This window comes from Arvicanthis niloticus, chromosome 29 (assembly GCF_011762505.2).
Source record: "Arvicanthis niloticus isolate mArvNil1 chromosome 29, mArvNil1.pat.X, whole genome shotgun sequence".
Taxonomy (NCBI): Eukaryota; Metazoa; Chordata; class Mammalia; order Rodentia; family Muridae; genus Arvicanthis; species Arvicanthis niloticus.
In genome coordinates, this window is record NC_133437.1 from 23,674,451 (window position 1) to 23,699,666 (window position 25,216).

Here is a 25,216-nt window from a genome sequence, read left to right on the forward strand (position 1 = left end):
TGAATGGTGGCTCTGGAGCCTACTTCTAACTGAGCAACGGAGGCCATCACATTCCTGCTGATGAGTTGAAGAGCTACCCAGTCCTGCTCAAGGACCAATAGCCACTTACCTTCTGGAGCCCCAGTGGTTACTGCTTAGCTCCACCAGCCACACTTAGAAGTGACCAGAGGTGTCACAGCAATTAACAGATGAAAAGAGACCACTGAAAGAAAACTGCATCTTTCCTCTATTGAACCAAGTCAAAATGCAGTGTCACAAAAGACAACATGTGTAAACAAAACCTCACAGACAAACCACAAGCAGAAAGGAAAGCAAAAACCACATAGAGGAACTTGTGTTAAGAGAGCGGTGTAAAGGATTGTGGGTAGAGCACTTGCTTCGCATTCATGAAGCCTTGGGCTCAATGCCCAGCACCAAAAAATAGATAGACCCGATATTCTTAAATAAAAAATAGTGCAGGTAGCTCTGAGAGGTAAAATTGTGCTTCTGGAAGCAACCATACACCACTGCCACCACCACCATGGAGAGGAAGAAAATTGCCATCAACTCTGACCATGTGGGGAAAAAAAAAAAAGCTAAGATTTGAGAGGCTGTGGTTTTGTTCTGAGTGTCTATCTTGGACTTTCCTTTTCCGAGCCGATTCCAGTCCAGCATAGAAGTCACTGTGAACAAAGGGTGACAAGTAAGCGACTTAGCTCTAGGCAGGTAGCCCTGGGTGGAGGCGGGAATGCAATCATTCACTGTTAGTATCTGTGTGGCTGCTCTCACGAAGCCACTGGGTGAGTGCAGGTGCCCAGCAGCCTGCCATGTTCAGAGGGCTTGGCACACCTTGTGACTTCCAGAGCATAGAGCAGGGCACATAGGATGCAGCAGGATCTTGTACCCCCCAACTTCACTCCTGCTATGGCCTGTTTTACCCCCATCATGATCTTGTCTCACACGCTCATCTGCCAACGACACTTCTTCCCACCCCGTTTCTGTTTCTCTGCAAAGTGATTTATAGGTACTATTTAAAGATTGTCCTAATCTATAGGCTTTGGGTGGGGGGAATCTCTCCACCCTCCATCCTTTTGCAAAGGCTCAACGCCAATGGTCTTTCAAAAATGAGTACTGCAATAGCATGAGCAGAACCAGTGGATTTAACTTGCAGTCAAGTCCAACAGGCTAAAATAACACTGATTGCAGATAACAGAACGTACTACAGGTGGCAGGAAGAGGCGCTGCCAATGTTTAGTTAAACTTTTGCCTCAGTTTATGTAAGTATGACTCATCATGTGATTTGTATATTGGGGTCAAGGTAAAAAGTTTGTAAGACATTCCTATATAACGCATTTCTGAATGTTGTCTTTTGTTTTGCTTTGTTTTCGTTTGTTTGCTTTGAGGCAGAGTTTCTCTCTGTAGTCCTGGCTGTCTTGGAACTTGTTCTGTAGACCAGTCTGGCCTCAAAATCAGAGGTCTGCCTGCCTCTGTCTCCAGAGTGCCAGGATTAAAGGCGTGCACCACCACTGCCTGGCCCATGAATGTTTGTCTTTAAGGTAAAAAAAAAATAATAATAAGATTCCTTGAACAGAGAGAGCCCTTCTAATGGAGCAGCTACAATGGATGAAGATCTGCTACCTAAGAAGTCTCACCTCTACCAGAGATGAGATGCAAATTAGTCTGCGCTCTATAAACCCAAGAACCATTGTTAAATCACACACTGCCCAGATTCTGTGACTCTCTGCTTTCATCTTGTGATCGATCCCCAAGGGAGAACTGAACGGCTTTTTTTTTTTTTTCCTGTCAACTATGGTCCTTCCAAGGATTATGTCCTGGAAAGATATAATTTTATTAATCAAAAATGCCTGGGCCATCAGGTGTGGTGTCACTTACCATCAGTGCTCTTCAGCCCCAGCACTCTGGTGGAGCACCGGGTGGAGCTCTGTGAATCTGAGGATAGCTGAGGATAGCCTGATCTACAGATACAGTTCCAGATCTGCCAGAACTATGTAGGCTTAAAGGGGGGAGGGAGGAGGGAGAGAGAGAGAGACAGAGACAGAGACAGAGACAAACAGAGAGAGGGAGAGACACAGAGACAGGGGAATGTATAACCTCAAACTGGATCCAAGAATGTAATGAGGAAGGAGGCTCCCACTGCCTCTGCACTGGGCAGTCATCTTCAGAATCACACCTCACTGTGCAGGGCTAGACAGTACCAGAATGCCAAATTCCAAACAAAAATAACCATCCAATACTGGGAGAAAATTCAGAGTTCAGAGAGTCTGGTGACATGCCCAATGTCGAGTACATAACGTACCTACACGCAGCCAGAGCAGAAACCTAGGCTCCTGGTGCCAGGCCCAATCGACTTTGATACAGTTTCAGTAAAGAGGCTGCCCAGTCCCAAGGGCACAAGATCTCAGAGCCCGTTTTTTTCTCTCATAGCTGTTTTACGAGAATCTACTTGAACCTCCTTAACTCGGGCTGACATCGTGGCTTTAGTGCTGTATCATTACATAAGTCTGAGGTTTCTGAGGTTAGGGTCTGAAGAGGTTTTTAAACCTCTGACTCAAATGTGCTCGACTTCCCACACGACACAGAGCTCACTACTGAATCTCATTTCCATGAGACAAACAAGGTGGGGAGTGACTCATGTCTCAAATGCTAGGCTTATCATTTTCAAAAAATGCTTACGGCTTTTCCTGATTGTAAAGTGACACCTCACTACTGTACGAAGCGTACAGACTACAGAGAAAATATCCATGTAAATACCTGGATGATCACCCACATTAAAGTCTGGGCATTTTGGAAAGACAGACGTTGTTTTGATCATTATATTGAGACCAAACTGTAAACAGCCTTCGTGACCTTTGCCCTTCCCTCACAGCCACCACGTGTCCAGTGATGCATGATTTCTAGTGTGGCCTCAGCACTGCATCCTCCTGCTTAGTCATAATTATTTAAACCATTCACTAATGCGGAGAATTTCAGGTTTTTTTTTTTTTTTTTTCCCTGAGTTTTTCACATATATAAGTAGTAAGATAGCAAGGCATTTTAATCTAATTTTATGCACATCTCTGCTTATTTCCATAGACTCTCAATGTCTGGTATGGATCTATTAAGTCAAAATGCTTACGCACCTTTACTACCTGGTTTTTTTAACCGAAATTCCCATGTCAGAAAGGCCATTTGTATCTAGAAGTAGAACGGGGAGCACTTGGCCTGTGCTCTTTGCCAACACTGTGCAGAACTATTTTCAGAGCCATGTGGTTCGCAGGCAAAGCTGCAGCCTCTCGTATTACTCGTGCTGCCTCATCTACAGAGCTCGTGTGGTTTTCAGAGGTGCATAGTGGCGTATATATGTGTCTCTCTCGCTACCAATCGCTTGTGCGTATATAAATGGAACATTCATACCATATGCCCATTTTAAATGTTTTATTTAGTTATTTCTAAGAGCTCGTTATTAAATTTTTGACTATGAAATTCGGAGAGAAATACTTTCAGAACTACTTTCAGTTGTATGGCCTTAAGCCATGCCACCTGCTGGTAAACAGCTGAAGAGTTGCTAACAACCACTCACAAGGCCAAGGTAGTATATGTATGGATGCCTTTCCCACACCAATTATTTTAATACTAGATACCAAAGATGAACAGCAGATTTAGAGGCTTTTATGACATTCTGAAAGTACAAGCGAATGTTATGACTACAGATCTCTGATCACATTCAAATACTAGGGCGGGAGATGGCGGAGGCTTCAGCATGCCAGACCGGAAGGGGAATGTTGAGTTCTAGTTCCTATCACAGGAACTTCTGAAGTGACTATTGGTCATAGGTGTGTGAGCCCTGTTTAAAGGAGTCATAGTAATTCAAATTTAGAATTGTGTAATAAGATGAATGAATAAAGGTGCCTTCAGTATTTATTTTTATTAGAAACATCTCCAAATGAGATTAAAGCCAATGCTTGCAGGTAGTTAAGGAGAAGTTGGGGCAAATTGTGGTGAAAATGGATCTTACCAGCTGAAGATCATAAGGGTTTCACGGAATTCACCCAGAAAGTGCAACTTAACTTGGGGCTCACATAAAACCGTAGCTATGGTTCACGTTTACTGGCTCCAATCTCCTTTGGGAGCAGATCTAGGAGAAGTAGTGTGTTCAAAGATAATACAGAAACATCAGCTGAATACAGTAACTGGACCAATGGTCATTGATTGTACTCTGATACATGCAGGTCTTTAGCCAAGGGTCAGAGCCATCTCTGACCTGTCTAGACAGACAGCAATTGAGTCTAGCTACCGTCTTTATAGGAAGCTGTGCACGGAGGTGTGCTGAGTTGATCTCTGGGGGGCTGTGAATTATTACTCAGTCCCTGGGAGTTCTGATGTAAACCAAATGCAAGCTATCACAAGAAGCTCGCCAACTTAGGGCCGTGAGCACAGTGGCGGAGAGGTAGCTCGATCCTCAGGTAGCAGATGCGCACATTTGAGCCTTCCTACAACCAGGAATGAGCAAACACAAATACTTTGAACCAGGTACATAGATTTTTGAACAATAAAATTAATGCAGGTGCTTGAGAGGGTAGCTCAGTCGCTCCTGTAGGCATGGAGCCCTAAAAACTGAAAACAGCTGATTTTGTTCGTTGTGTTGGGGGTGGGAGGTGGAATAACAACCTCCAGACAAGATTTTCCCTGTTAGGTTTGTTAGCTTGAACTAAATGAGAAAAAAATTAAGATCATAGTTTATTTTTTAAAAACTGAGTGTGGGTCTGGGGGTAGATGAAGAACCTTATGTGGTGATAGTTATCTACGATCCCAGCACTCTGCAGGTGGAGGCACATAGGAGAGCAAGGCTAGCCTGGGCAACATAGCAAGATGCTATCCCAAAGGCCAAAAAATAACAACAGAAAAAGGGGCTGAAAACCTAGCCTGGACACACCCTGATCCAGAAGAGTCTGGCCAGCAACTGAGCAAACAGAACAAGAACTCCAGCCAGGTTGGCTCAGAGCATGTTCTGGCAGATGGTAATGGCAAAATGACTGTGAAAAGCAATCAAGGCTATTTACCTCTCCCTAGCAACTGGGCAAGGAGGTCTTAGGAGGCAGAGTCAACCTTATCCCAGAAACCCAAACCATGGGTGAGCCACATGATGGCCATGTTGAGAGCTTAGAGGACCACAAGTAGGGTAACGGGGAAGATGACCCTAATGTCCCTACAGCAACCTGGGAGAGGAGGATGTGGCCATCACCAGACAGTAATTTCAGCTCTCTAGAGCAAGTAATGACAACCGTTCTGTAACAGCCTTCCCATGATGACAAGGTAGGAGAACTATCCGCATTCCAAGTGACCCAAGGAGTACTGTCAATTGGAGTGGAAGCAACATCCCACCAATGAAGAAGAAAGTTCCGGAGAGACTGAGATGAGAGCCCATGTCTGAAGTCAGATTTGGTGAACCCCCAACTCTGAATGGAGCAGAGTCCAAAGACCAGAGCCAGTACATGGCCATGGTATCTCCCTTCTCCCCATTCTACACAGGGGCAATGTGACAGGTGACCTTGACAGTATAGTATTTCTAGAACCCTCAAACACATCCCAGGGTCCATCCAACCACATAGCCAACCCAGAACTTCAATTGAAGACCTTTAGTCAAATTAATAGCATTCAGAATCTTACTAAAATCCTAAAACATCACTCATATAAACAAAGCCCAGCTAAAGAAAGACCTGAAGAGCAAACAAAAAGCTGGGCATGGCACTGACCTTTGACCCCAGCACTTGGGATGCAGGAGGATCTCTGTGAGTTCGAGGTTACCTTGGTCTACAAAGGGAGTTCCAGGACAGCCAGGGTTACACAGAGAAACCCTGTTTTGAAACCTCCCTTTCTCCTCCCCCCCCCCCCAAAAAAAAGAGACAAGGGAAGAAAGAGAAGTAGCTGACCAGCCACCTTCCCAGGCAGAGCAAGAATAGGATGGAAAGATGAGGTATATGTATGTAATGGCATTCCTGACAAGAAAATATGGTCTGGACCCAAAGAATCTAAATGCTAAAGAGAGTCTGGGTTTATAAATTCCAGAGGCCCAAGTGCCCAAATGTTTTAAACACTTCAATTTCCAAACAAACCAACAACACCCCCTACCCCCGCCCCCACCCCCAATTTCAAAGGCCCTCTAAGGCAGGTGGCCCTGGATCTCACAGTCCCTGTGTCTTCTCCACAAGGAAAGGGGCCAGGGAGAGAGGTTTTGTCCTTTAGGTGGTGTCCTACTCTCAGAACCCTAGCCTGTTATCTGAACTGATTTTAGGGAGTGAAAAACGACCTCTGATATTTGCCAGACTTCGACTGTGAGGTACAGCTACTGAGGCTGGTTAGTTAATGCCACTGCACAGGTGAGCAGGCCAAGGCTCTGGGTCTGCCTGATGCAGTGCCCGGGGTACCAGAGCTAAGCCAGGCTGGACTTGGGCCTAAATAACTCTTCCAACTCAGAGCTCTCAGATTGCTCCAAACATGAAACAACTTCCCCTGCCCACACAGAAAAGGATTTTCTTACTTTTTAAATTATTGATTTTATTTCTCTGTATCCAAATCTATGTTTACATTTGTTGGAAGAAGTGAAAAGGGTTGATAAACTCCAATTCGGGCTTAGAAACTCTATGACACCCAGCTTTCGCCTTGGACCCTGACGTATTTTTCTGTCTGGGATGACAAGAACTCTATCCTGAAACATAACAAATTGGATTTGAACATCCTCCATCCACACCATCACGAAAAAACAAACATTTCAGAGACGGATGGGACCAGCTGCCTGCATCTCAGGAAACCCAGCTGTGCCTTGCTTTTTTTTTTTTTTTTTTTTTTTTTTTTTTTTCTTCCAGACCTATTTTCTGCAGCAGGTCCCAAAGCCATTGTAGGCTCTGAGAAGAATGATACTCCTCCTCTGCTTTTGTAAGGCAAGGAGGCGATTTCCCAGGCATGCTTTGTGTCCCTGTGATTCCACTAACTGATAGAGCTACAGCTTCCATCTCTGTTCATTTGGCCTGAGTGTGTGTGTGTGTGTGTGTGTGTGTGTTTCTGTGCTTTCAAGGTTTTTCTCTTCTTTTAAAAAACTCCTATGAAGTAAGACAGGAGTTATTGGTAACAAAATTTATCAGAACCAAATTCTTCTTATCATTGGGGAAAAAAAAAAGCCAGTAGACTGTCTCTCTTCATGCTAATACTCTATTTGCCATGCAATGACATCATCCTTTGGGGAGGAGGTGGGTGTGGACAGGAGACAATGTAATGTCTGCTATAATTACAGGGCTTACTATGCAGGATCAAGGAGGTGGATGTGAGCTACAGGCAAGCCCTTCTCACCGGCAGGCCTTGGAGGGGGCTGGGGAGAGGGGGTGGAGTTGGGGGAGTACAATGGGACACAGTAATGCAGTGTGGGGTCTTGCTGTGGCAATCCCAAAAGGAGCAGAAATCAAAGGACCACACTGGCCAGCCTTCATTTTATGATGCAAAAACATCTCCCAGAGACCAGTGAAGAAAAAACTGCATTTCCCCCCATTGAGCCCCATGGAACTGCAGTGCCTCAAAAGACAACACGAACAAGTATTCAAATACTCACAAACAAGCACAAACAGAAAAAAGCATTTTAAAAAGCACTGCTACACCATACACACACAACACAAAATACCTACACAGCGCCTGGCTTACGGATGATGTATTGATTTATCTGAAGGCAGCTAATCTCATCTGCGTCATGAACGTTAAATAACATTTATAAGTCCCTTTTAAAAAAACGCGGGTTTTGAGGTGTTATCAAAAGACGACAAGACAGTAGTTAGCACATTTTCTAACCGTGGCCTTTACAGAATGCCTTCATTAGACAGGATTAAAGAAGCCAGTGGACTGCCATGGTGGCAGACTCAAACGGTCTAATATGCCTTGTCCGAATTTATGCATTCTCAAGCAGTTCATAAAGAGCAAGTCCTAGAGTGACATAGAGAACTGACGTGAGGCCTCTTTGGGTAGGTGGCAAGGCTACAGGAAGGGACTGGTTTTTTGAACTGTACCGTTAGGAAGACAGGGATCTGTTTCAAAATGGGCATGGTCTTGATTAAACAAAGAGAAGTTAAAAAAAAAAAAAAAAAAAAAAAAAAAAAAAAAAAAAAAAAGACAATTTGGTTCCAGGGAACTTGGAGCTAATATTGTAAAAACAACGAGAAGCTCAACGTAACCACTTGCACGAGTGACGCTACACATCACTGTGCCGAGTGGCCAAAGGTACAATCAGTTTGAACAGAGTCAGGCTGCAGCAGCATTCCTCGATTCCCTGGCACTGCTTAGCATTTCCCTGAAGGGCTGAAAGCTCTCTTCATCACTACAGCTATTTTCCCTTTTAAGAACATGTATCTGAACACCTGAAAAACAGAAGATAACATTCTTGGTGAAATATTGGTTTACAGTCCAAAATGCCTGCATATTACATCAGAAAAGGACACTATGCCAGGGTTCAGTGCGATGTCACAGCACTGAGAGGTTAAGGGTAGACAATCCCTATCCCTGTAAGTTAAAGGCCAGCCTGGTAAGACTCTCGCCTCAGACAACAACACAAACAATAGGATGTTCTGCTAATTACCATGGAGCAAGTCAACCTTACTGGAGTATTTTTAAATACACGAAAATAAATGAATGAAAACAAGTGTGCAACTCCCTCTTGAAAATATGGCTTTTGAATCATCTTAAAGATTGTAACATGGTGACAGCTTTGAATGGCAGATTTCCACAAACAGACATTCTATCACACAATGACTGCTTCAGCTTGGGCTGAGTTAAAGAAGTGGGTTGACATGGAGACAGACAAGAATATGCTCTTTTCCAAATTCATGAGTGTTTGAAGAACTCATGAAAAGACATAGACCCATCACTACTAATGACAACAAACATGACCATGGTGATTTAAAGTAAACCAGTGCCACGCAAAAAGATACAGTGATGGGGAGGGAGGGGCGCTCGCAGGAGAAGAAATGCATACAAACAAAGCAGTTGAAGTATACATTTTAGCATGTTTCTCCCAAGGAAGAAAGCGGCATATTAATATCATCATTTACTATGGCCTCATTATTTTCACCTTCTACATAGCCTGTAGCACCCTGAATACTCATAAATCCACTGTGTGTAGAACAGGGACTTCGGGAAGGAATTTAGGGCACAGAGAACTAACGTTATGACATGGAGTTTTTCTTTCTTTCTTTCTTTCTTTCTTTTTTTTTTTTTTAAAGATTTATTCATTTAATGTACGGAGTACACTGTTGCTGTCTTCACACACACCAGAAGAGGGCATTGGATCCCATTACAGATGGTTGTGAGCCACCATGTGGTTGCTGGGAATTGAACTCAGGACCTCTAGAAGAGCAGTCAGTGCTCTTAACCGCTGAGCCATCTCTCCAGCCCCCAACATGGAGTTTTTCATTTGAACCTGTGTGCTCTGGCCTTGACTGTTCAGTGTACTTGTCCTTAACTGTTCTGTCAGACTCAGGAAGGCTGGAGAGGTTTGGACTCAGTCCTTTACACCTGTCTGTAACTCTAGGCTGCAGGACATATTTCAGGGGAAACTGGTCTCATTTCTTGAGGCTTCCTCCTCTTAAGAACCAAAGAGAGCTGAGTATAGAGGAGGCTTCTGTGGTCAGACAACCTGGGTAGGATGAGAGTTTAGGAAAAGTCCGTGTCAGGGGAGGCAGCATTGAGTAAAAAACGACTCAAGGTGGGGGATCTTGAGATTCCCCAAGGCTATGCAACCTTGCCTGTTGACAGATGCTGGGCCTGGATGGGCATTTTCAGATCCAGGGAGAAAACAAACAGAACTCAAAATGGGACTTTAAAAAAAAAAAAAAAAAAGGTCTACAGGACAGGGTAAGATGAGTATTCTTGCCTGAGAGTTGGTGGAAAATTACATATATATATATATATATATATATATATATATATATATATATCCCAAAACCCTTTGTTTTTAAAGGAACAAAGCAGAGTTCTGGAAAATAATGGTATCCCCAAAATAATTAGACATATTCTCTATGAAATGATACAGAGCTATCCAAAGTTGAGAAAGCTATCATGCAAGGAAGCAGCACCACCCTGACCTACAAAAAGCACATAACCAGCCTGGCAGACACTGCAGCATCATCACTTCCTACGAACCCTGTAAGCAAAGTCAGGCAAGAAGATGCTGGGAAGAAAGCACCTCTGAGGACCTCTCAGAGCACTGTGGTTTCCATACAGCAGAACCCCTGGAACAATTACAACCAAAACCCTTGAGTTCTGATGCCCAGATGTTTGCACTGGTTTCTTTCTCTGGGCCCAGGAGTTTCTGCTGCCACCAACCACTTGCTACTAATCATGTGTCTCTAAAAGTGGTCAGTGAAAACTTGTGCCAGCCTCTAGCTTTTTTTTTTCTAACATCTCAGCAGAATAGTGTAAGGCCTTATGAGAAATATTAACACGTTTATAGAAAGATCTTAAGTAATTTCTACTTCCTTATTCCTACTTCATATAAACACACCTTGGCTTGACCCATCGGCTATGCTCATAGTTAACAGTTACGGCTACCTTTGTGTAGAAAGCATTTTATCAAATCTATAAATGTTCTGCTATTTTTTGATAACATCAACCAATAGAAAAAAATGCCACTAAGTATAAAAGGAATCTTAGAGATAAAGTTTAGAAAACATTGAAGTTTACAATGTATCCACAAGAGCACACTTCTACTTAGCAGGGGTGATTAAAGGCCAGATTCTCTACCCCAGGCCCATCTGTGGAGGGCTCTGCCCATCGCTCTCAGAAGTTGGCTCTTGGCCACTTGTTTTTCTCACATCTCTGAAAGTTGATAGTTTGTAAATAAATATACAACACCTTCATGTTTAAAGGAAATCTATAACAAAGAAACCGCTGATAGTGTAAGTAATGGCGGCACGTTTTCATTTTTAACATGACTTATTTTCTACTCTGTAAAGTGACTGTAGTTTATTGAGCCCGTGACTCCTCATGACTTCATCACCTTGTCGGCCTCCTTCCTGACATTACCCTCGAAAGCTCTTTAACTTAAAGCCTCTTTGTCTCTGTGGTTAGGCTGTAACCGCATTGCTTCTTTCTCACAAGACATCTGGGAAAACAGCAGGATCTGAAAGTTAGAATCCTGGACGTTTTCATTCTGAAACCTGCTCTGTGATTAATTTGAGGTCCTGCTTTTACTTACTCAAAGTGTGTTTTTGTTTATTTACTTTATTATTTCTTTTCTTTCTGAATTGTAAATTGGAACTTCTGTTGTTTTTGTTTCTAACTAGTTTCAAATTTGCAAGGAGTTCTGTTTACCATGCATACAAAATCCATTTGCTGGGTAGTTTGCTAGGTTGCCAGCAGCAGAGGGTTTAAGGATAGAATCCTATTTCTAGATGACCCCATGGAGTGAGTTAACTTGATACATTATTTCATTTGTATTTATACACTGGAATGACATTCTGAAGGCGCAAAATAATCTCTGTTCTATGTGTAAAACAATAAAACAGAAAGCAGACAGGACATAATAGCATAACTGACCGTGATGTAAGGCTTATTTAAACAACAAAACGCTGACCTCATGCCTAAAAATAACCCAAACCAACATGATTTGTAGAAAACATGACTGTGATTGAAGAGTAGGGAGACATGCTATTTTAAAAAATGAAATGGAAATACGAAAGCGAGAGAGAAGCAGATGACATGGGGGTTGTGTGTGAATGAATGGTATGTATGCACAAAGGCACAAAGCAAGAACAAGGGACAGTCGGGGGTGGGGGGGGAGGGGCACATGGTACACTTCAACAGAAAACGTTTTTCTCCTAAATGGGAGTATATTCTAAATCACAATTAAGAAGTATATTTTAGCAAACACATTGATCAGTGATAGTTGGTTATCGTTATCAATTGCTATGTAGTGTCCCAGGAGCATGTGCTATACTTTCACACAAGTAACAGTGTAGAGGGGTTTTCATCAGCATGGCCAGAAACATGTTATGGTTCACTGTGATGTTATGGAATCCCTCAAAAAAAAAAAAAACAACAAAAAAAAACCAAGTGTTTCCCAGATCCATAAGGAGCTTGTGCAACCTCTGTTGCTTATGCTCATATGATGCATAACTGTAATTTACAAGCAAAGGGATATACCCTTACACACTTCACACACACACACACACACTGAATATAAGCAGAAATATAAGTGGCTCCAAAATTACCCTTAAAAATTCATAAAATTTAAAGATATTTTAGGCAACACACTTTTTTAATACAACTTCACTTTTCATTCACTTTCAGATCAGTGGTTCTCAACCTGTGGGTCACCCCTTTCAGGTCAAACAACACTCTCACAGGGGTCTCTACCAGATATCTTGCATATCAGATAATAACAGTAGCAAAATCACAGTTATGAAGTAGCAGTGAAAATAATTCTACGGTTGGGGATCACCACAACGTGAGGAAGTGTATTAAAGGCTCTTAGCATTAGGAAGGCTGAGGACCACTGTTCTACATCTTGGCTGGATTTTGTGTTTAGTGGCTTCTTACAGGATTGTGTGGTGGAGAAATCAACTACACTTTACATTACACTTTCACAGAGAAGACATATGGGAAGGAGAGCTTGGCTGGGGCTCTGTGGCCCCTTCAGTAATGCTGCCTGCAGTCCCGTACTTCTAATAAGTGACAATACTTGCTTAAAGGGTGAGCTAAAAAAGAGAAAGATAAAGACATCTCATCCTGTCTCTCTCCTCTCTGTTATCTCTAAAGACATCACTCTAGAAGGGAGAAGAAAGAATATATTCCTACACCCGTATTTACTACAAATAGTTTATATCTTAGATTGACATTTAAAACTGATTTAAGAATTCTAAGTGAATTCTGAGGTATTTGCCTAAAACAAACAAACAAATATACAACAACAACAAAAACCCCGACTGTATCATTGCATTGTAAAACTTGGGGAAGAATAACCCCACAAAGGGTTATCAACAGAACCTCTGAGTGACTGACCACCACACTGTTATCAACATACATTATCACCAATGGTGCTAGCATATAAATAAATAATTCTTTCGAGGTTCAGTGTGCTCTGTATGGTTTCCTGTGGACACACAATAATGTCATCTAGGGTTGAATAAGTAAATTAAAACAAGCTTTTAGAAAAAAAACAATAATCAAATTAGAGTTGGGACAACTTGAGCCATTACCTTAAAGGCCTCATATATAAGCCAGGCAGCCTTGGTACACACAAAGATAAAGGCAGGCAGATCTCAGAGTGTGAGGCCAACCTGGTCTACAGAGCTCCCTCTGTAAACAGGGAAACCTTGTCTCAAAAAACCAAAATAAATAAATTAATTAATTAATAGACTAATAGATGATAGATACATACATACATAGATAAATAAATAAGTACATGAATGAACGAATGAATGAATACAGTCTCAGATGGCAACAGTCAGTCACAAGCCATATTACCATAAAAATCACTTTTCCATCTGGATAACCCTGGCTTTCTGGTAACGATCACCTGCATGCACATTGTTGGTAATAATCTGATTTGATCATAGCTCCCCAAGGGTATTTATATCTGCGTGTACTGGCTTGTTAAATTATGCCCTGTTAATTGACGGTTCACATGACAAGATACGCATAGCTGATGATACTCATTAAAATGCAGGCCATTCCCAATCACGAGCAACAGACGATGTGCCTGGGACTTTTAACACACTCAAACTACACTTAATCCCCGAATTTATAAGCTGCAATCCTCCGGCCTGCTTCCAAACACTTGTGCATAAATACTTACTCTGAGGCATTAAGTAGCGCCCACGTGCACGTTCTTGTTTGAATGGGAAAAGACAATGACATTATTTCCTATTTGGCGTTGTGTAGATAAGAACACCCACAGATCTGACTTTTGAAATACTTTCCACACAGGTGTCTGCTGTTGTGCAAAATACAATTAAGTTTTGTCTGGTTCACACTTTCTACAGGGAGAGATAGAAAAAAGGCTGTATCTAAGTCCCTGTCCTGGAAAGTCGATGCTCTGGGCATCTTAAGGCTGTGACGATTTCCTGATTGCCGGTCCTAGTAGATGGAACAGGCAGATTTTCTAAATAAAGTTTCTTTCATAGACCTTTTAAACTTGGTTTTAAAATGTATTAAGGGGCTGAAAAGATGGCTCGGGGTTAACGACATTGGCTGCTCTTCCAGAGGACCCGGGTTCAGTTCCCAGCAACCACATGACAGCTCATAACTGTCTATCTATGTAATTCCAGTTCCAGGGGATCTCTCTCTCTCTCTCTCTCTCTCTCTCTCTCTCTCTCTCTCTCTCTCTCTCTCTCTCTCACACACACACACACACACACACACACACACACATATTCAGGCAAAAACACCAATGCATATAATAAGTAAATAAAATATTCTTTAAAAAGGAAGAATTGGGCGTGATTGCATGCACACCCCTTTGATCCCAGCACTTGGGGGGCAGGTGCAGGTGGGTCTCAGTGAGTTCAAGGCCAGCCTGGTGTACAAAGTGAGTTCCAGGACAGCCAGGGAGGACAGCCAAGGCTACATGGAGAATTCTGCTCTTGGAAAAACCAAAAATAAAAATAGAAACTAATTAATTAATTAATTAAAATGTGTTAAGCTGGGCCAGACGTAGTGGCACATGCCTTTAATCTCAGCACATGGGAGGCAGAGGTAAATGGATTTCTGTTCTACAGAGCAAGTTCCAGGACAGCCAGGGCTGTACAGAGAAACCCTGTCTTGAAAACTCAAAAAGCAACCAACCAACCAAACAGCCAAACAAAACATATTAAGCGGGACGGAGGACAAGCCTGTCTGCATTTCCTTGTTGGGACTGTGGTAGCACTCATCGCGTCCTGGGTTACAGAACCCGGAAGTGGGCTCAGCAAACAGCTTCACTCTTTTGCAAACTGTGTTCTGCTGAAGCCCGATCCACAGTGGAAGGGACTGGTCAAATTTATAATCAGTCAGTAAAACGGAAGCAGTTTATGCAGAGTAATTTATGCTGCTACATAAGAAAGACATGGCTGACAACAGGCTCCGATGTATCCAGGCACACTGCACGCGTCTTTCAGAACCCTCTGAAGAAGGGAGCCAGTCCTTTCCAGCACAGTCCACTCTAGCCCGAGGGTAGTGAACTAGCTATTTCACACTTATGTCATGGAACTCTGCTCAGTCACTGCCCTGAGTGTCTCCCATTCTGTAGCTTCTTCAGCACTCAGAATGAAGACAATCTGGAAATGAGGCATCTACTTCCAACCAGAGTTTTCTTACATCATTTCCGGCCACGAATCCTTAAAATAGCTATTTCCATCAATGAACTGAAGGACTTAACTTTACAACAAAGTTTCAGACTAGGGAACACTTGAGTTGGGGTTCAAAATTTCCCAGGCCACAAAGAGGTTTCAACATCTATGTCACAAACAGCATAGATCATATATTTTGGACCATACTTATGCACATTTAAAGAAAATTTTAAGCATGTCTTCAATGAAAGAAATTTATATAGGTCTCTCTCACAAATTTCTGGTCTGCATACACTGTAACCTTAGCTGTCTTGTTTATAAAAATAATCAAAGCCAACTTTCAGGGGAGGATTCACCAGCAAGTCAGCTTACTCCAGCAGAGTTCCAAACCTAACTGGGCTTGCTGCATATGTTTCAAACGACAGACTGCTTGACAATGGCATTGTTTCAAAAGACAATGTAAGGAGACTGGCTCCTTTCCACAGGATCAGAATAAAACTCTCTCCTTCTGTCTCTGTCTCTGTCTCTGTCTCTCTCTCTCTCACACACACACACATACACACACACACACATACACACACACACATCTTTTCCTACTGAACTACACCACCAACATTCTGAATTTTGCACTGAGTAACTCCTTGGAATTCTAGATGCAGAAAGTCACTCCTTAATCTAACTAGGCATCCAGTGCATCTGTCCAGTGCAATTAACTGGCAGTTTGCACTGGTCTTTTGCAAGCACTGTCTCCCAGCTAAGAGCTTGAAAATGTTGTAAAGACTTCACAAGATGGCTGCAAAGCTGCTCACTGTATCAGTGCTGTTCACCTACATGCAGGACATAGCCCATCTTTGATCTTTTCTATCAGTTCTTGTTTTATTTTTTTCCAAATGTGATTTTTTTTTTCCTGAATTTCAGGAACCCAAAGGCAACACTGTGAGGCGGGGGCTCAGGGCCAGGTGTGGTATGCTGAACACTTAGTAGTAGCTACTCCATCTTACACTAGCCTTGTTAGGTTCCCCCAGGAATCTCTGCATTTGGGCCAGACATTCAACAGTGGCTGTTCTCATGACTACTAAAATTCCATTTTTCTTAAGGAAAGATGGGCTTAAGAGCAAAGGGCAGACGTAGGGCTTTTCCTCCATGACAATAAGGGCAGTTCTTAGGATGCTAGGTTTTATCTCAGTCCTTCTACATCCTGTGGCAACAGCAGCAAGCCCCATCTGAATCTTTTAAACTGAGGTGTGGTGCACTCTGGGCTTTGAGTGTTTGCTTTGAATCACATACTTCTTTTAAGTCCCATACTGACCCTTTGTCTTATTTTCTGTAACCATTTGTCTCACTACTTCTAAGTGCAGGCAATCCTTTAAGCCCTGGAAGAGTTTATTAAAATCACATTATTTTTGTCTTATTTGTGTTGGCAGCTCGTTTTTAAGGTGCCTCCCTGGGGGGAAGTACTCCCTACTTTCCCACATGTCTCCAGGACCAAGGAAATATGACTTCACACACAATAGCCATCACCCTCAGACTGCAGTGAGAAAACAAAACCGGTGAGCCCTGGAGTACGATGTTTGGAGATACTTGATGGTTGCCACGGTAGCGTTTAATGAGTCTTGGGTTGCTGCTGGGGGCGGAGTGCTGGTACCTGGGCAACCTTTGTCATCACAGGTTGGAAAGATCAAAACACGGAGCTTGTTAAGTTTTCCATTTCACTCCTGGTCTTCAGGAATAGAGTAAAAAAAATCTCTTCTCTCTTTCTCACAAACACAATTTGTAAATTACGGAAGTGCTTTCTCTGTAAAGTAACAGTGAGTTTTAAAGGAATGATGTCTCTTTCCATCTAAATTATGAACAGCAGGGATGTCGTCTCCCACATTATCCTTCACCCCTCTTTGCTTATTAATAGGTACTCAATACCACATGCCTGAAATTCAAGAAGCAATCTCTCAGTCTGTGTTTAATCTATCCCTCATCTTCCAGTCTTTCCAGCACATTGCCACGAATGCCAGACATGGACCAAAAAGACCCCAAAGGTGGCTCTAATCAGGTGTGAGACTGCGGGCCTTGGCAGTTCGCTACTGTTGTGTGTTTTTAGACCCTGAGTAAAATCACGGCACTTTAACCCCCCCGAAAAGAAGGAAAAAATGCATGGAGGCCGCCTGCGATGTCCCCTTGCTGAGCAGTGACAGCAGCTGCTCGGGAGTGCACTTAGCTGCACTTAATGAACGGTTACTGGCATGCCCTTACACCGTCCCTGAGCCCAGGCAGCCCACTTCCTGTCACAGTCCTGCCTATGCTGGTCCGTATGGAGTGGTTCCACAGTGCCCATTAGGACCGGCTTGAGAGCCATTACTGTCGGCAGACTAAAATATCCTTTCAACTTAGGTTTAAAAAAAAAAAAGTGAGATGAATAGTTATTTCTAGGTGGTGTGAACAAGCCGTCATTAACTCCCTGGGGGATGAAGGCGCCCGAACACAGCAATGACATGGTGGTTTTTTTCCTTTATGTTGGCCACACCTGTGCCAAAGGAGGGAAATCACCTAGTGTGATAGGGTGTGAAAATAGAGAGCCACTGAAATTTCAAAGCGAAGAGGCAAGCAGATCTCGGAGGTATCAAGCCTCGTGCTACAGACTCCACAGGACTCTGAACGGTGTGGCTTTGGACTGCTTTGAAAATGGCAGGCTACGTGCTGTGGTCTGGGCTCTGCGGTTGGAAGGGGACAATAGGACAGGGGCAGGTAGGGGCAAGGAATAGAGAGCAAGCAGGCTGCCCACCCTGCAAGCAGCCGAGGCAGGCTTGAGGAGGAGGGCTGGTGGAGGGTAGGGGTTTGTGATAAAATAACTCTTTCCCAGGCAGGGGCCATTTCCCTCAGTGAGTCTGGTTATGTCATGAAAAATAAGGTTGTCATTTTAATGAGCGCCTCTTGCCATCTTGGACAACGACATAATGAAAAAGGATAAAGGAGCCATGTGGGCGTGTGGACAGGGACCCTACCCTGAGTATGTACGTAGGACAGAGGAAGCAGCCGGACAGAGCCTTGCCTAACCTGCAATCACAGGTTCCCTGAATGGTAAGTCAGTCCCTTGAATGCAACAGGAAGATGTATTTATGTGCCTTATTGCTTAAAGGCTGAGAGCAAGGCTGAAAAATACATTCACGACTCTCCACGGTAGAGCAGTGGATATACTCTAAGCATACACAACTAAGTCATAGCTCTGTGTGATACCCATGAGGAGACACAGAAATGGGACAAAGCATAACCGAGATCATGGTCGAATTTTTTTTTTCTTCTTACAACTCTGCAGGCAAATGTTAGACATGAGACCTCAAATCATTGAGGTGAAAGGAAGGAAAAGCCTCGCCTGACTGAAATGTAAAGGACCGGTTTTAATTCTCCAACCTAAACCAATCTCCGGAAAGGATATTTTTAGCACAGACCTACAGATGCTCACCTGCGGTTTGTTTATCTTTCATCCTCTACAGGAAAGGCACGCGTTCTTAAGCAGAACCGCCCATATACACATTTCAAAATCAGTTACGGACAAAAGAAGGCTTTTTGTGAATGTGCTCTAGTAGCTAGGAGCAATAAAACTAACGAAAACACGCCAGAGTTGTACTATTTATTCAGCTGACTAAGAAAGCAAACCACAGGAAATGTGAGTCTCTTAAAATTGGCAGACACTATAGTCACTGGTGGGTTGAAGAGAGAAGAGGAAGCAGCGGTGGATGGAGAGGATGAGGTTTGCAGGGACTGGGTCATCACAGTAAGGGAGACAGCTAGGGCTATCACCCTGTATCACCATCCTTGTTTCCGGCATGGTAGGCCATGTTGCAAATGGTCTAACCTCTTCTCTGACTCTACTCTAGCACTGTCTTCATTTTGCCCAAAGAACTGAGGACAGGGCTGGAAATACAGTTACGACTAAATGAGAAGGTTCTTGCCACCCCCAGACAAAAGACGAGCTACGTGCTTTCTGAGAATGCCAGTGGCACCTGCTTCTGAAGATCATCTTTACTATAAATTAAAAGTCATTACAAGAAGGAAGCCAGCCACATATCTGAACTTGATATTTCCCACAGACGATAATCATCACCATACACACAAGTCGCGCAGATTTGCCTTGTGAAGATGGGTGATGGCTACTCGTGTCTATTCAGTTTCCCAGGAGGTAGGCTGCAATGTGGCCACACACATTATTCAACTGGTCTTCATGACAATGTTATGAAGCAGAAGAAAGCATTCTGACTCACAAACAAACAAAAAAAAAAAAAACTGAGACATGAAATGTCCAAGTGTCCAAGGTCATTCAGAAAACACCCTTGATAGGGCTAAGAACACATGTGGGGAGCTGGCTCCAGAATCTGTAACTGTATTGTAATTGTCGATTACAATCTGTAAATTGTAATCTGTACTGATGGCAAGGAACAGGCTTATCAAAAATTTCAACCATTTTAAAGAACAGAGAAAAATGACAAAGTGAAAAAAAAAGAGGATTGAAACTGGTGTTCTTTTCCTTTGTTTGGGGATCTCTCTCTCTCTCTCTCTCTCTCTCTCTCTCTCTCTCTCTCTCTCTCTCCCTCTTCCTTTCTTCCCAATACAGGCAATTATGAGATACTGTCTATGCTCTCAGAAGAAGGTAAGTTCCCCTGTGCACCAAGATCTACAGTTAAACCTGGGAAAGAAGCAACAGGAATGAAAGTGAGTCGAATTCTATGCATCACCGCTGACTTGAGCTTCCATAGAACGTTTTGTAGATTCTTACTCCTGGAGACCTGCAACAATCACTGGAGTCCACTATCATTAGGGCACAAAAACCATATACACGGACAAAAGCTTTATGATGGTGCGTGGATTCAGAAAGAGAAGGACGTATGAGATAGTGCTCTATGTCGCAAAAACTTAGCTGCAGAGCTCTCTCTCTTGAGTGAAAGACTAGGTTGTTCTCCCAGGACTACTGTGCCTATCAGTCCAGTTCTCACATGGCCAGAAAGCTTTGATGAGGGAAAATCCCACAGGGAATGGCCTTGGTACACAGCAGGAGTGTTCTGAGTGATCTCAAAAGCCAGTCCATGCTCAGCTGGTTTGAGATACTGGCATAGACTTTAGTTACTTAGCAATCTAAAAATCACATAGTGTAGTGTTCTACAGGATTTCAAGTTCTCTGGACAGACGTTTTGAAGAGCTCACACTGTGCCAACCCACCTATGTACAGAAGGCAACCTACATTCCAGGTCCGGAATGATTATTCAGAGTGATCTTGAGTGAGACCTGATTGGCCTCCCAGTGAACTCCAAAGCCACAGTACAAAGTCTAAACTAGCATGAGAGTTAGCTCCATGTACATGGTTTGCCCCATCAATTCTTCCTATATGACTTCTGATTCCTAAAAATAACAAAAGAAATAACAACCGACATGAACATACAGCAGATCTGATTACCATCTGAGCCCTTGTCTTCCGAGTCTCAGAGGATAACCAATATCCTACTGTAATGCGGCTAACTATAAACTTACCAGACAAAATCAACCAACCAATGAGGGCGGGGGCAGGGGGAGGGACCCGTTTGATGCCTAGGGTACAGGACTTTATGCCTTCCAAGAAGAGAAGTGTGACAAAGGTCATGACTCGTCTTCACAGTGTATGGCACGTGCTAGCTTTCATTTAAATAGTTTTAAAGGGACTCAATAGCTCTGTTGTTTTTATGGACTCTATCATTCATTTGATTCCCTCTCTCTAAGTAGACTTAGATTCTTGAAACTCTAAATGAGGGCAATTCCGCTGGTTCCACTGTAACCGGGGTGAGAGACACAACATGCTTTTTACTGCGTTTCAAGCGAGTGGGGAAGAGACCACTAGACTTGAACACACTTGGAATTCTCCAGCATGTTCAAGAAACTTCACCAAAGGATCGTCTTACAATCTCCATCCACCCCAGTCTGGGTCCTTACCCTCTGACCTCTTTCCACAGCACACCCAAGACTGGCACTGAATTGAGCTTTTGTCGATGCCAGGTTGAGGGTTTTGTTAGCAACAAGCTCTAGGTTTTGGATTAAAGATTTTGAATTTGGGGGCTAGAGATGCAAATGTCCCAAACCCCCAAATCTCCAGCATCCAAGAATTTTCTGATCTCAAACCTTTTACATTTATCTTATGTAAATACTTAGAATACTTAGTACAGTCTCACTTAGGAAACTTCATGGCTCCACAGGGGCGCCACTGCCTCAGCTCTGCTCAGAGGGAAGCTGGAGCCTGTGCAGCCTCGAGAGGGACAGTCCTAACATTAACCCACTCTGCAGCTGGCTAGAATGCTAAGGATGCTGTATGCCCAGAAGGCAGTCCCCAAACCAGCACTGAACACTGCACTGGCATTGCTAGATAGGTGACCCACTCTTAAAGCAAGAGGAGGGAGGAACAGGGTGTATCAGGCTAACATGGCAATTGAGAGAGATTTCTCTTTCTAATCTCCAAGCCTTTAGCCTGGAAAGAGTTAATTCTTCAGCAAATTTTTTTTCCAACCTTTCATTTTGCAATACACATTTGTCATCCTAGGAAGGCAATCCAAATATGAAACGTATACAATGAAAGCCACATGTGTGTAAAAGAAAGAAAGAAAAAAAAAAAAAGGTCTTACAAAACAGAAAGCCAGAACGACCTCCAGAGAAGTGACAGAAACTTGGCGTTTACTTGTTGGAACAAACACACTTGTTGGCAGAGGGCGCTTATCTTCTGTGAGATGGTTACAGAGATTTGCAAGACAGAAAAATAAAACACAATGACCAGAGCGAACACCTTAAGCCGTACCTAGCCTTTATCAAATTATGTGCTGATGGTCCCTAGATAACCTCCCCTCCCCCCAAACCACACCCACCTCATCCACCATCTTCTCTACGTTTTTTAGTAACACCTTCAGTTCTCTGCTGGAAAGCTACAGTAGAGGGTCACTGGAATGGATGGGTTTTATTCTATTCTCAAAGTCAAAAGGAAAAAGCAGGGGGAAGTGCCATAGCCATATTACCAAGTTAAGAGTGACTCCTGAAGGCATTTACATTTCATACAAGCGGTTTTGACTCTCAGTGCACACGGGGTAGTGGAATACAGTCTAGTCATGGAAGAGAGACGAACTCAGAGAAAAGCAGCATATAGCCAGGAAACTCTTGATTTTATATAAGATTCAAGTGATAGTCAAGAAATAAAATGTAGTATTATTTCAATGGTAACCATTTTGAGAGACACACCTGAGTTTAGAGAGTTCAGGAGCCAGAAACTGCTCTTATTCTGCCCGAATGGAACCAGATGGCAGAAATGCATAGCTCAAAAAAGGAGGAAGAGATGAATCTGCATAAACCATCACCAAAGCCCAGAGATGTGGGCGGGCACATCTTCACGGAGGGAACAGCTTTACATATGACCAACGTTTGTGTCCTTACCTTTGCGTCTCTTATTCTGAAAGCAAGGCTGTTTTCACGGCAGCTTGGACCATCAGGTTTTTCCCCACACTAAGGAGCTGAAAACATCTTTTGTGTCTGAAACACCATGTATCCTTTCCCTTTCTTTGTGTCCGAAACACCATGTATCCTTTCTCTTTCTTTGTGCCTGAAACACCATGTACCCTTTCTCTTTCTAGAGAAGGGAGGTGGAGGATCGTAGGAGCACCCAATCTGTACTCAGAGCTTTGAGTAGAATTGATACTGAAGTAGTCTGTAATCCCTTGAGGTCAGAGTACATTGAAACCCAAAGGGAAATAAGCTGGACTTTACAACCTCTCTGAAGAACCCACACCATAAATAATCCACATGGTGATCACTTAAATTCCACTTTTTCAGGTTGTAGCTGCTGGTTAAAGCCATTGACATAAATACAAAGAACCTTCTAACCATGAGAGGAAATTTCCCAGCCAACCGCCACTTCCCTCATCCTGTCAGGAGCTAGGCTAACACTGAACAGAAGACTCACCTGGAACTTCAGGAGAGAATCTTGCGGAGTGTCGAGATACGAAAAGTTTGAGTTCTTGGTCCAAGTTGCACTCGATCAGGTTTGTGTCCCATGATCGGATCCCTGTGGAGGAAAAGGAAGACAGTTGGCAGGCTTCCCGTGAGTCATCTCAGAGTGGTTTGGAAAGCATCCCCATGGACGTTTCTCAGGCCTTTCTCTGTTGGGTTCCTTGGCTATCGGTGGATGCTCACAAATGGGAAAGGAAAGACCCCTCCCTTGGGACACAAGGGAGGGAGAACTGACTGTGAGCCTGGAGTTCCGCCCCTCCTAAAACGTACATGCAGCAGAGCTTCAGGCTGGAAAGCAAACAGTTACTAGGAAATGACAGACTCAAGGCAGGCAGAAGGCACAGAAAATGGCAGTTCTGGCTAACAGGCCCCAGTCTACTACCAGCTTCTTCCAATGCCACCACTAAGTGGCCAGTGTCAGATGCAGGTAGGATGGACAGCTGCCATTCAAGCCTCGATCTTTGTTTTCCAGAGGATGCTTCTTGCAGTGTGGGTGTGTGATTTCTCCCGTTCACTGGTTTCTTAACTCCCCCTCCCAATATCAGTCCCAAATTGTGTGGTCTTTGATAAGCAGGTGGAACCGAAAGTTTGGCCTAGGGGTCCTATTAGTCAATTTAATTTATTTACTCAGTTGGTCAGGGAGCACTTTTCATTCACAATTGTTGAATTATACTGATTTTTTTTTTTAATCCAGGAGGACTTTTAATACTTGATAAAACTCTGGTAGTTTTGGAGTGGGCATGAACTTCCTTGCATTAGCCTGGAAGGAGAAATCAAGGACCAGAGTAACCCACAGTCAAGAATCAGAATGATTGTGGTTTCCAGTACTGACCATACCTCCTCCATCTCTTCTGTACTCCCCCCTCTCCCTTCTCAACCCAAAGGAGATGTCTCAGAGGGAACACGAAGAACATCAAGTTATGAGAACCCTGGACAGAGGCCAGGAAAACTGTGAGTCTCAGAAACCCAGACAACATCTGTGTATGTGTGGTGTTCACATGTATGTGCATGCGTGTTCAAATGCATGTGTACTCATGTGTATGTGCTTAGACTGCTCAGGATGGAGTCAGTACACAGCACCAGGACTGAACCCTGGTGTGAACAGCCCCGACTGCCAGGAACCACTTTCTGAGCCAACAAATATTTATTATCAAACTCCTAAGAGAGAGGCTTGAGCCCTTAGGTGTATATCTGCAAGAAAACTATCTCTAACCGAAAGTCCGGTGATCAATGGATCAACATTGATTGATTAGTATTTGTGTCAGCAGCCTAGAGGGTTTACATGACAGTGCATGAAACCCACCTGTAAACTCTCATGTATGCCTCCATTTACCCCTGTATATATGTATATACATATACATAATAAATATGTATAGCACATATCTTAACTATGTGCCATAGTTTGATTAAAGATATATTAGATATAGATCCTTTAAAAGATTGTAGAGCTCAGTTTACTATACAGGAAAAGATATCTTCAAATTCATTTTCTCTCTCTTTTTTCTCATATTTATTTATTTATTTATTTATTTATTTATTTTTTATTTATTTTGAGACAGGGTCTTACCACATGGCCAAACCAGCCCAGAACTTGCTCTCACTAGTACAGGTGGCCTATAAACTCTAACTCTGATGCCCGAGCTTCTAGATTAGTGGACAAAGACCTTTTCCATCAGAGGAACCTTCTCAAACAGCCATGTGCCCCTTAGACAGAGGGAGAATTTCTCACAGGAATAGCGGGGAAGATTCAGATGAGAGAGAGTTAACGTTCCTAAGGAGAGGCTAAATTATAAGGGAAAATTTTATGAGTCTCCCTGGAAACATTAAATGGCCTCAGTTTGCATTTGTGCTAATGGAATATTTAAATTTTAACAAGAGAGGCATGTTGAGAGTTTGTGGGTCTTTTTAGTGGAGAAATGATAAATGGTTTCTTT

The 25,216-nt window shown here is 43.1% G+C and overlaps 1 protein-coding gene across 1 annotated transcript in view; it reads right to left on the minus strand.

Annotated features, from left to right (window-relative positions):
- Map1b (microtubule associated protein 1B) overlaps positions 1 to 25,216 on the minus strand; it is a 96,199-nt gene that overhangs the window by 64,482 nt on the left and 6,501 nt on the right. Inside the window, exon 2 of the mRNA XM_076927273.1 lies at positions 23,236 to 23,337. Coding sequence (XP_076783388.1) covers positions 23,236 to 23,337 — 102 coding nt within the window. The remainder of the gene's footprint in view (positions 1 to 23,235; positions 23,338 to 25,216) is intronic.